This window comes from Chaetura pelagica, unplaced genomic scaffold (genome assembly GCF_000747805.2).
Source record: "Chaetura pelagica isolate M959 unplaced genomic scaffold, ChaPel_1.0 scaffold405, whole genome shotgun sequence".
NCBI classification, from domain to species: domain Eukaryota; kingdom Metazoa; phylum Chordata; class Aves; order Apodiformes; family Apodidae; genus Chaetura; species Chaetura pelagica.
The window spans coordinates 1,269,195-1,282,301 of record NW_009953489.1 but is presented as its reverse complement, the minus strand read 5'-3'; the positions used below and the strand labels follow the sequence as shown (position 1 = coordinate 1,282,301).

Below are 13,107 nucleotides of genomic sequence, written 5' to 3'. Positions count from 1 at the left end.
TCAGCAGGATTTGTGTTTTGCTCTGCTTTCTGCTGGCTAGCCAAATGGAAGGGATGGGATGTAAGGACAGCTAGGGTACCCACAGAGGAACTGAGCTAGGGATGTGTTAGGGGAGCTAACAAGAAGAAAACAATGTGGAAGTTTTTGAAACCTTGGGTATTTTCAGTGTGTTGTTTTCAAAATTCCTCAGCTTATACCTTATGGTCTGTTGAGAGAAGTAAAGCAGCTCTATGCTGAGTTCAGTTTTATTTTCTCAAATATTTATTTATTTAAAGTTGGCCTCATTTAATTGAAAATCTTTCAGTTCCTTCCATTGTTTTCAAAAACTTCCCCAGTGGATCAGGCACAGGCAAACAATCCTGCATTGCTAAGTGTTCTAGGAGCTGCCATTTTTGTGTGACTCCATGGTGTCTTGTAGTGCAAAGTTAAAAGCTTCACCAAGACACCATACATCTCTGCAGTTAAGTAGTGATATTTTATTAATTAGAAATATCAGTGAACTCTGTATTCATGACAGTTCCTTCTGATTTTTCTATGATAAATGTGCTTTTGTGGTTAGTGCAGAGGGAAGTGAGCCTGTTTCTGTTACTGTAAAGCAGAGATGGCACATATACAAGGTCATTGATTTTGCTAATGCTGAATGATCATAAACTCCAGTATTTGAAAGTAACCTGAACTGCTGACACTTTTGCTGCCGTAAAAGTTAGTACATTGGTTGGCAGCCAAGCCAAGTAATTTAGAATTTGTCTGGCTGATTAAAATTGACCCCAAATACTAAAACAGTTGTGATACATGCTTAACATGCTGGGATATCCTGAAGTCATGCTGAATGCACAGAGCTTCCGTGAAATCACTCTGTGCTTCATTTACTAGTAGGCACAAACATGGTGATCTGCTCTGCTTACCTGTTCGTCTCTCAGGGACTGGAACCCAGTTGGTGTAAATTGTTTTCTTTTTTTAGTGTACAGTTCCCAAAGATAATTGTGTTTCTGGAGGTAGAGGTAAATGCTTAAGTTTTGATTAACATAGGGTAGAAATCTGTCCTTCAAAGCTGGAAAATGTTGCAAGAGATTTTATGAGCTGTATAGAATTTCCTTTTTTGTATGTGGAAGTTTGAGGCTTGTGTGTTATTGGGGATTTATATGTATGATATACTGGAGTTTTTACAGTAATCCCAGAATGCTGTTAGGTGGTTTTTGTAATGCCTTTCACAGATGATCACCCTATTCTTTTACTCTCTGGAAAGATATGTGATGCTTCATACAGTTAAAGTTTTAATTTACTGTCATGGTCAAGACCTAGTCTGAAAACGTTTGACACTGCAAAGCTTTGCAGGAAATCTGGAAGCAGGAATAAAAAAGCCTGTCACTTGAGAAGTAAAAGTGCAAAGCTAGAACAATGTAAAGGCGTGCCAATGTTAAGAGAGCTTATTCCAAGGCCTCTTGTCTTACTTCCTACAATTGTTTTTGATTGTTTAAACAGATAAAAAAAAAATATCTTGAATTATTTGTCTGCAACTGCTCCTCACCATCCCCCCATTTGATAATAAGGAAGTGAGATTGAATCTGGAGTGTTATTGTCACTGCTTGGTTTTGTGTTGAGTAGCTATTTTTCTTTCCTGGTTGGTTTCTGTGATGCTGTATGGTGTCAGTGATACTCTTGCTGCTAAGAAGTGATATGAAAGTAAATTTGTTCATCTTGGTCCAGTTGTTAGTAGAGTTAGTTACATCCTAAAATACACCAGGACAGTGGGTTTATTTTCTCCCACTTTGCATGCAGGTCAAAGACCGAATTAGATGGGGAGACAGAACTTTGGTTTAGACATGGTGACCACTCATTCTAGACATTGGTGGATTAATCACTGCATTTAAGATTGCTACTTATTAAAATTATTAAAGAAAATTCATTGCCTCTTAATATCACTGTCAGTTAATGAGGCATTACATGCTTTAACTGTGCCAAAATGTTACTTAGTTCAATCTCTTTACTGTAGTGTGGTTCCCACTCACATGATGCTGTTGGAGAATCTGCTTGTCTTGGTGTCACCCAAAACCCCTATAGAATCCTGTGGAGTTACAGTTCTGTGCAATCCATGTACCTTTTCTGGCATGAAGTGCCTTTGTGAGGACCCTCCAGTCTACCTATAATGTGCACTTGCCAGTTGCCCAGAATAGCTGAGCTGACAGCCTGGAGCAGGACACGCTGTCCCCAAGGTGTCACTGGGCTAGGAGCTGGTGTCATGTGAGCTGTGCTGTATCTTTTTTCAAAGCTGATATTTTGTTCTTGCATCTTCCTTTGCTTCCAGCTGTACTGCTTGACATGAGCAGTGACCAGACCCCAGTACTCCCCTCACATTCCCACAGACGCTGGTGGCAGCTGGGCTGTCCTGAGCTGGCAATTGCCTTCCCATTGCCTAATCCCTCAGGACAAGTCATTGTACTTTCAGTTTCCCTAAGGCAGCTGGAAAGTTCAGTTCTCTTAGGCATGTCCCAGATCTGCGTATGATCAGACAACTTAGGTTCTCATATTCAGAAGTAGCTCCCTTTTCTCTTCTGGTGCTTTAGTCCTTTCTGAAGGCAGGACGCAGCAGATATGATATTTGATCAGTGTTAGGCTAAAGGTATTTCACATGACACTGCATGGACATGCCTCTTATCTGGAAGCTGTAAATGTGAAATTTCTGAATTCCTTTGGAGATAAGTGGCAAGAAGCAGGGCTGACAGTAGCCTCCCCAGTGGTGTTTTTTCTGTGCTTAGAAAAGCACTGTTGAAGTCTCTGTGGGCTTAAAAATGAAGGAATGTGTGTTACATTCTCCCTGCAAGTAAACAGTCTTCAGATCATAGTCAGTCAAGTAAGATAATTCTGGCAGTGTAATGTAAAGTAGAAATTTCATAGGACATTATTGTTGATATTGAGATATATTTTTATTTTTTAGCTGTCCTTCTGGTTAGTAATAAATCTACAGATGCCCAATACTGGAGAAATCTTGCCAACTTCTTTATACTAGCAGTGATTTTCCTTCTCCCACTGCAATTTCATAGTACTGACTTTGAAAAACTGCTTTTATTGAGGGCAACCCATGTGTTAGCCTGTTTATATGCAGCAGATACTCCAGCTTTCGCAGCTCTTCTCTGGTGAGCGTTTGTTAGAGTGAAATTGTGTTTGCTTAAGGAACAAGAAGAGCCTTTTTGCTGTTTTCTCCCCAGTGCTGTGTTAGAGTGGCTGGGGCTGGGAAAGATTTGCTGGAGCTACAGGCTTGTTTCACTGACAACTGTTGAAAGAGCTGAGTATGACTTGCTACAGAAATTCTTCCGCATCATATTTTTTTCCCCCACTCCCCCCAAATATTTTAAATACCTTTGCATTTTAAATTAAGAGCTAGTCATTGCCCAAGTGCCAGGCATGCACTATTAATACACTAATGAGGTCAGGTTGTGGTCTTTCACTGAGTGAATGCTTGCCAAAACTCTGGAAATAAGTTTCTGAAAATGCTTGTGTTGGCCACTAAATCTTCCTGTGTCACTGTTATGCTTCTAGTGATAAGGGCAGCAAAACTGGGACTGAGTGACATGTTACCCAGAGTGTATGTGGGTAATGAGTAACTAGGTATGGATAACATGATTAAATAAGCCCCAAAACTCCTCAGACAGCCCTTTGTAGGGAAGGGCATTGGTGTATTTATCGTGCATGTTCTGTGTATATTGTGAATGTACTTTGAGGACTGGCCCCTGCACTGGTGTGGAGCAAGGAGCACTGTGATCCCATCTGTGTGTCCCCTGAACAGACGATAAAATCAGCAGGATTTGTCCCAGAGTCAAGCTCAGACATGACCACACTGATAGTTCAAGTATGGTTTTGTTATCTCCTAGAAGGGCTGGAAAATATGTATATGTTCAGTCTCTTTTTTTAATTGTAAAAAATGTGAACTGACTTCCACACTTCCCATTCCTCCTGATTGATGTGTTATGATTGGTTATAACACATTTTTGGGCCCTGTCACCCAAGTACTTTTCTTCCTTCCTGTTACCTATAGGCTTTTGCTTGGTTTTACAGTACTGCTCTAAAGAAAACTGATCTCATCATACTGTGAAATAATTTGATTCAAGGTAGACCTGAGTTGTGATGTGTGGACGTTTAATCTATTGAGTGCTGGGTTTCACAGCTCTCCGGCTGCTGTGCTCAGCCCTGTTGCTGTGTCCTCTCTGCTCACAGCGGGGGCTGCCGGGCCTGGCTGAGCTCCCGCGGGGCCGGTGGTGGGGAAGAGTTTTCTTGGAGAATCCCATGTATGAGTCAGTCCGAGGGATGAAAGGGAAGGACTCAGCTCTTGCTGTGTAGGCACACCTCCAGGAAGAGTTTATTGCTTTCAGCTCTGGATGGACAATGATGAGACTTCTCTCCCCCTTCTCTGTATTCCCTCCAGCAGAAGTGTGAGGCAGAGTTTGGTATGATACCATGGAAGGGCAGCACAACCATCCACACCATCTAGGGGACCAGAACAACCCTCTCTGCAAGCTACAGGGGCAGGAATACCACCAACATGATTCTCAGGTAAGTGCATGTTTCTTTACTCTTCCTCCTTCTGTGTTTTCTTTCCTTCCTTTTATAAAAGTCTAGAGATTTCATAGCATTTAGCCATTTATTTTTTTCCCCCTGCTTTTGTTTATAGTGCAGTTATAGCAGTTTCAGGGCAATATCCAGTTTGGGACTCTGCCAGCCAGCCAGAATTTCCTGATTCAAGTTGTTTTTTGTTTTTTTTTTAATAATAAGAGAAAAAAGGAAATAGTTTGAATTTTGCTTAAAGCAAGTATTTAAAAATAATCTTATAAGAACATGTACTGTGTTGGCTTTCTCTTCTCTTTGATTCTTTGAAGAATCCAAAGAAAAGCAGTGGATGGTGTAAGGGAATACATGTATTTTATCTCCTTTTATAGTTCAATACTAAATGCTGAAGAGCTAATTACCAAAAAGCAAGAGAAAATGAATCCTACATGGAGCTGTAGGCTCTCTGACTTCATTTCCTGTGGGTCTCTGGAGTCTCTTCTGCTGTGTATTCTGCCTGGGCTATTATCAAGTGTCAGTGTAGCAGCTCATCCCTTCCTCCCTGCCCTGCCTCTCTGCAGGAGCAGGCTGTGGGCTGCACTGGATCTGCAGTTGGGGTCATGGCGAATTTGGGGAATTCTGGCTTTTTTTAGACTGTCCATTTATCAGAGCAACTAAGTTTTACCTTTGTGCATCTTGAACAAAAAAATCATGGAAAAGCTGTGAGAAGGAAGACTTGCAACTCTGGTGTGACACTACCTTGGGGAGGGTCCTGTGGCTGTTGGTTTGTCATTCCAAACGCATAGTCCAGTGGTGATCCAGGTTCCTGGTAGTTAGGAAAGCTGTGTGGAACACCAGGGAGCATTTCCCAAAGCAGTGAGCTGCCTACATACAGAGTACAATGATGAGCATCTTAAGCAGCACTGCTGGGTAAGTAACGTTGTGTGGAGCAAAGCCCCCCTCTCCTAATGTAGCAATTTGTCATATTAAGTCATTTAATAATAATTGAATCCCCTTGATTAATCTCCTAGAATTAGCCAGTTGCATTTTGAGCAATTAGGGTTAATTACTGCCTCATTTGGCAGGATAGAGCCCCTGTAATTATTTCATGAACAAGATTAGGAAGTGTTCCTGTGCAGCAGATACATTCATGGCATCTTGGAGCACATGTTAGAATTTGTAATGACATAGTTAAGTGTAATTAGTAGCTAATAATCTGTGTTCTGCTGATGCTGAGTGGGCTCATTCTGCTGTACAGTCATTGTTCAGTGAAACCTCCCCTCAACTCTGGTAATATCCAAGTTTTGTTAATGGAGGTCTCTGACTATATTAACTGTTCTGAGAATGATATGGTTTGCTTTTGCTGTTAAAATAAATTTTTTAAAAAGCTGAATAACAATGTGCAATCTGCTAGAGAACTTTAAAAAATGACTCAGCAAACTCAATTTAGAAATTAACAAAAATTGTACTGTTTAGATTGCCTATCTTACACATATTTCTGAGTTTCCATTTTACAGGAACATAATTATATATAGTTCTCCATTTTCTGATACCTATTCTCGGGAAGAATCTAAAATTACATCATTTCGTAGAATCATAGAATGGTTTGGTTGGATGGAAGAGACATTAAAGATCATCTAGTTACAACTTCCCCCTGCATGGGCAGGGACACCTCCCACCAACCCAGGCTGCTCCAAGCCCCATCCAACCTGCCCTTCAACACTTCCAGGGATGGGGCAGCCACAGCTTCCCTGGGCAGCCTCTGCCGATGTCTCACCACCCTCACACTCAAGGATTTCCTCCTTATGTCTCACCTAAATCTTCCCTCTTCCAGTTTAGATCCATTTCCTCTTGTCCTCTAACTCCCTGACCTTGTCCAGAGTCCCTTCCCAGCTTTCCTGGAACCCCTTCAGGCACTGGAAGGTGTGAAAATGTCAATTATTTAAGTGTCTGCATTACTGAGTGTTTATAGCAGTCAGCAATAAAAAGTTGTTTAGGAGTAATTAAATATAAAAATATAAAGCTATAACTTTTTGCTTCTTTTTTGTACTAAAATACAATAACTCACTTTTAAACGACTCTTACATACTCACACAGCTGAGCAGCAGAGCTGTTCATGGTAGTTCCATTTTGGGTTGCAACTTGAAGGTAGATTTGATCTGGTCATCTGGCAGCAAGGACTCTATCATTTTGTGAAGTGCTTAGATTATTTCTGTGGTAATATTAATTTCTTTGAATATCACCTTGGTCTACTATTTTCAAGCTGGTATTTCTCCCCCTATCTAATTAGCTAGTACAAACATCTGCTGACAGGGATCTTAAAACTTTGAAATTCAATCCAAGTTATTCACCAAACTAAATTCAATGTCACAGGCCAGGTTAAGGATGTTTTATGATGACTGTAGTCTAATTTTGAAGCTGCAAGTTGAAAAACCTGATGTATTCGTCAATAATTGCTTGACTACCTGTTTGAAGAATAATCCATATTTTAAAAGTTTCCTCATCTCTTGTTAGCTTAGAAGTTCTTTTATTAATCAATCTGTTCTAACGTGCTCTTGTAAATTCACACTGGGATTTCCACCTCAATGTATGCAAAGTTCTTTTTAGGTAGGCATCATTGAATGGGGATGGGTACGTATTCTGGGACACGAAGAGGTTTGAAACACTGAAGTTGATAGTAAATCATTGCTTATGATGTGTACGTGTTCAACTGGAGGGCTGAAATGTCCCCATCTACAACCACAGATGTCTCTTAAAGGTGAAATTAGTTTACGGTAAATGTCATTCAGATGAAGTATGCACTCTAGAAGCAAGGAAATCATTCCTTTAAAATTAATGATGCATTGCAAATATAAGGAAAAAAACCAACCCCTTATATCCAGCGTAAAGATAATTAAAATTCAGGTCAGAAGTGGATGACTTAGTCGGGCTAAATTTTTTAATGAGATTTCAGAAAATTAATTGGGCGAGTATGTTTTTACTCTTATAAAGAATATTTGATTTCGTGGCTCTACAGGAAAGATGCTTTTATTGGCATTTGAAGATTGTAGTGTCTGACTTTTTAACTGTTGGTTAACCAGTCTTTAGCAATTTTTAGGTTGATTACTAATAATCTAAGTAAGCTTGTGACCTCATAGCCATTTGTGCAGACTGATAACTAGTGCTGGTTTTGCATCTGCCAATCAGCAGTAAAACAAATGACTTTGTTGTTAATTAGTGTTAGCACTCTGAGTTTATGTATTATGCAATTAGCAGAGAACATTCCCTTTTTTTTCAGCTCACTCAAGCTTATTTTTTCCATGCCTCTGGGAGAAGCAGTCTAACTGCAGCATGTCAGTATTTCACTGATATTTTTGTGTTCAGTCTCAGTACTGAAGTGTTTAGTTAGAGGCTGCAGGAAAGGCTACAGTGTTCTCAGGACTGCTCAGGTTTTCCCCAGCTCTTAAATAACTACAGAGAGGTAGATTATTGGCTAAACTGTAATAATTTTCAGATCGAAAGTCTACTCATTTAAAAAACTACCAAAAATGTGTTTGGGTTATGTGTATCTCCCTCCTGTGTGTGATTATAGCAATGTGTGAAGGATTTGGAGGGGACTGTAGCCAATGAGCAACCTGGTCTAGTGGGAGGTGTCCCTGCCCGTGCAGGGGGTTGAAAATACATTATCTTTTAGACCCTTTCCAACCCAAAGCATTCTGAGATTCTCTGAAACTTCCAGCTGTAGTTTTTGTCACGTTTGTACTCTGGCCTGCTCAGAGAGTCACCTCTGGTAGCACTGTGACAGTATCCCTGAAAATGGGAAAACAGATCTGGGAGCTGCATCCTATCACCAAGGAGCAAGTATAGAGCAAGGGCCTTGTCTAATGCTGTCATCCTCCAAATTTGCCTGGGTTGCCTTATGATCTGGGATATAGAGAATGTATTAATCTTCAACCAAGTTTCTTATCCTTGCAGTGTATCTCTGCAGGTGTGTACAAGAGAATATAACTGAAGTTTTTTATTATTTTTTTTTAGTATTACAAAGCCTTACAAATTCTGTTTTTCAGAAGATCTTGTAACCCCTCAGTTTGAGGCTGAAAGTTCTGGAAAACGTTTCCTGAAGTCTTGTGGCAAGGCTTGCCACTGTGGACTTCTGCCAGCTTTGCAATTTTTGCTCTTCCACCAGTGACTGCATCTAAAAGAGAACATGTATGCCAGAGATGTTGTCCAGAATAGCTTGTTCTTGGAATAATCTCTGCATTTCTTCTTAAAAAATGAATAACCTCTTTATTTGAATGAGGAATTAATTTACTTTAATTTTTGCTTTTTTTTTTTTTTTTTTAATGGAGTAGTAGAAGAATGAGACTTCATTGTGTGGATAAAGAGAACAGCCTTTGTCTCAAAACTAGTTCTTCCCAGACTGTCCCCTTCCTACAGCTGCCCTGGGAGCAGGAAAGTGCCAACAGCCCAATTTTCTTAGTGTCTGTAGAGGACCAGTGGTTGGACGGTTTTGTTGGTTGTTCTTTTTCTCCCTTAAAAAAAAAATAATATAAAAAAATTCTGAATTCAAGCTCCATCATTGACCTTTAAACCTGTTGTGCAGATACAATGACCTGGCTTTACTGTATTTTAAAGGTGGTGATGGTATCTAATTTTACACGCAGTTTATGTCTGTATATGAAAACTCAAGATGTTTGCAGAAATAAATATAATGGTTTACTGGAATGAATAGGTATTGGGTCTTTGACAGCTTTAAGAAAAATTGTAGTGGTTAAATGTGGAAGGACTTGAAAAAAAATTGAGTCCCCCTTGTCAACAGTGAAGAAAGAAGTAGGCCAGACTATAGGGATGGTATTCTGGGGAGGCAGATATTTCTAAAGGTGTCCTTATAACAGTGTTCAGAAGAGTTACTTGCTCATATTTAAGCACAGTAAAGCATAAGAGAAGGTTGATTTTCAACATATGTATGAGAAAATGGACTGCTGTCATCTCTAGGGAGCTTTCTGGTATGGTTTGGTCTAACCTGGGCCTGCTTGCTGGTTTATACCATAACCAAAGACCTTCTAGCCTGTATGAAAGCTCCATTACTTTAATTAGGTCTGATAGGTTGTGATAACAAATGCAAATCTAGGTCATTGCATATGTAAATGTGCAGCTGTAGTCCTGGAGGATGCCAGAACATATCAGCTAAGGTGTCCAGTTGTCACCCAGCATTAACTCCAGCATGGCGAGCAGACTTTACATGCTCACCATGTGAAAGTGGTTAGGACACACACATCCTGTCACTTGCCTAACGTTTGTTTTCTCAAGTTAAGAAGTTAATATATATTTCTTGGTACATGCTTAAAATTTTAATTTATACTTAAATGCTCCTATGAAGGGCAAATGGATACTAGCCTTGATGGCAACATAGCTTTCTTCATTAAAAATAAAGTTATATGGTAGTTGCTTCATAAAATCTTGTTAAAACTGCTACCTCTATTGTCACTGTTAACTCTTTCTAATGTTTTGTTAGGAAAATCTGTTTTGTTTATATCTTCCAATGCCTTTGTTTTGGCTGGGTAAAGCAATTTGGCTGGACAGCTCGATTAATTTGCTTAGAAGCTCATATGTAACAAAGTGAGGAAATGGGGAAGCTCCTGTTAGTTGCTAGTCAAGCTGAACCCATCCCTGTGTTCAGGCATTCTGCTGGTGTCACTCAGAAAATACACATGAACTGTTGTTCCACTGGCAGTCTCTGGAATGAGATGAGTATTCCAGTCTGTCTGCCATGTACCTTGATGAAGATTATTGTTTATCGACTCCCTGCAAAGAGAGATTGCAGCTAATTTAAACAGAGGAAGCTGCAGGGGTTGATTACTTTGGCTATTTGCTTGTATGTTTTCATCCTATGCTGCCTTACTTTGTTGGTAATTTAGTAACTTAGAAGGGAATGCATGTAAATAATAAACCAATGTTTTCTTAATATTCCGTTGTTTATCTGACAACCCACAGGCTACATTTTTCCCCATCAGTGAAAGGATACTCCCATTTTATTGTATAGTATACACTACAAAACTAAAAATACCAATATTTACTCTTTATTTTAATTTTCATTTTGCTGCATTATTGCTTGTAAACACAGTGTGACTTCAGGTGCCCAGAGCAACAGCCACTTTGCTTGCTGCTGGGGGCTGTCGCTGCAGCTGGTGGTGGTGACAGGGTGTTCTTGAGTGTGTGGGGGACTTAACATCTTTAAAGGGAAATAGTCCCTGGACTCTTCCATGGAAGTACTTGATGAAATTAGCTCCCTCTTTGTGTGACTTACCTTCATGAATAACTGCAGATTCTAATGCAGCCCCCTTGTTGGTGTAGGTTATTAACAAGTTACAATTTTTATTGTCATCTTTATCCCAGATAAATGAAAAGCATTTTTCATAGTATCAAAATATTTAAGTGCTCATGGTGATAGATGGAAAAAACTTACTCGTGGTCTTGGCATCTCAAAAAGAATGATTTTAAGTACTGTTTGATCTGAAAAAGTGAGTTGGCTCTTTTAGGGGACTTAAACTAAGAAAGCTGATGATCATGATGGCCTGGAGATAAATGTCCATTTATGTGCCTACTTGAATTAGCTGGCATGGGCTGGACATTATGGTACTGCATTTTTGTCTTCTCTGGAATCCATAACCATCTAATCTTTTCGGCTTAGCAGCAGTCCCCTCTTCATAATTCAAGAGCTTTATCCTTGGTGAGTTCCCAAGGGCTGACCTGGGGCAGTGGTGTCAAGAGCAGGGCCAGCTCTGGCCACCAACAGCCATCCCCTGTCTGAGGGATGTGGGGGGGGAGATGGTGGAAGAAAGGCCCGATAGGCTGTTCCCTCTCTGGTTTGTGTTTCACAGATGCATCTCTGTATCCTCAGCACTTACAAATGTAATAATTTTCTTCATTTGCCTGCAGTAGAGTAGCTTTTGTTGTGGGTATTTCTCCTGTGGTTGTTGCTGAAAAGGTGACAGTTTTCAAAATAACTTGTCTTGGTTGATTGGTGTAGTTTTTAGGTCAGAAATTAATATTTAGGGAACTTGATTGGAATGTTTTCTTAAAAAACATTGATCTTTGCAGCTTTGTTTACAAAATCTCTACCAAATAACTGATTGTAGTTCAGATTTGCACAGGCACTGTGGAATCTGGGAAGCCTTTTCAGATGTCTGATATCTTTTATTGTTTGTTTAATAGCAGTCATTTATTTCTGTTGCATATAAAGTAAGTTCAAACTTATTTACTAATCGAAGTGAATATACACTGTAAGAGATCCTCACGCTGTTCTGCATGTAGTGCTGGCAAAAGATGCTGGGCTGAAAGCTTTACCTGCATTTTAAATCTTGCTTCCAGCCCCAGTCTTCTGAGTTAGGAAATTACAGTGAGAGCAGTAGTCATGTCCTTCAAACCCCCAGCCCCCTGGCCTGCTCTCCCTGGACACTGCTGGGATTGTCTGCTATAGATGGACCTGTAAATGATGGGATGGCCCTGGAGCCCTCCTGCCCTCCCCACCCATAATTTCTTGTGCACTTGTCTCTTTGTGGTTTTGATGTCAACTCTGAAATGGCTCAAGATGCTGAAGCTGAAAAATACTCAACTTGTGTGCGTGGAACTTGAAAACGTTAATTTTCATAATTTCTTTTTTAAACATTGGTTTGCAGTTGTGTTAATTACAGAAGAGACTGGGATGGCTCTTGGGAGCAATTCCTGGTCCATGGAGTCTGTATTCCTTGTTGTGCTTTGCCTACCTGTCCAGCAGAGGGTTTACCTGGGCCTGCTCAGGAGTTGGCAGCAGCATCTCCCAAGTGAAACAAGCGGCAGAGGGTATCACCAGGGAGACAGTAGTTTGGGGCTAATTAGTTACTTACACACTAGGCAAGACTTTATTTCCTTTTTTAAAAAGTCATTTAACGTAATTCAGCCTACATTGCTAATACATTTACTCAAAATTAATGCATTTATGACCAGAATATAGTATAGACTTATCAGCCTGAATTAAATTCTTGACTGTCAGAAACAAGAGCAAGAGGGTGTGCACATCCAAGACAGACTGGGAATGCAAGTTCATGTTTTTACTGCACTTTTACTAGTTAATGGGTTTAATTTGTTTTGACCTGAACAGAGGCATTTGACATCGTACCCGTACCGCTGCACGCTGGCGGATTTTCAGATAGAGAAGAAGATTGGACGAGGACAATTCAGTGAAGTTTACAAAGCAACTTGTCTCCTGGACAGAAAACCTGTGGCATTAAAGAAAGTTCAGGTATGCATTGAAGTTCAAAGTTGTACTATTTAGTAAATAGAATGGAAATGCTCTAAGTGTCTACACAGATTGCTTCAGTAGTCAGTTTTGGTGCTCGGTTTACATCTGGATGTAAGAGACCAAGTGGCCCCACTGCTCTCCTGTCAGCCCCTCTGTGGGATCCCCTGTGGATGTCCTCTCTATGGGACCCTCTTTCCATTTGAGCAGTCTCTTTACACTGAGTGGTCTTATACCCACTCCACAATGACAAGGCTTACTATCTCTAAACTGACTTGATGTAGTAGGAGTGCAACTTGATAGTGTAGGGA

At 40.2% G+C, this 13,107-nt stretch overlaps 1 protein-coding gene across 1 annotated transcript in view; it reads left to right on the top strand.

Moving 5' to 3' along the window:
• Positions 1-4,452: 4,452 nt before the first annotated feature.
• Positions 4,453-13,107, top strand: part of NEK6 (NIMA-related kinase 6) — a 35,225-nt gene continuing 26,570 nt past the window's right edge. Inside the window, exons 1-2 of the mRNA XM_009998822.1 lie at positions 4,453-4,548; positions 12,659-12,799. Of these exons, the coding sequence (XP_009997124.1) occupies positions 4,453-4,548; positions 12,659-12,799 (237 nt within the window). The remainder of the gene's footprint in view (positions 4,549-12,658; positions 12,800-13,107) is intronic.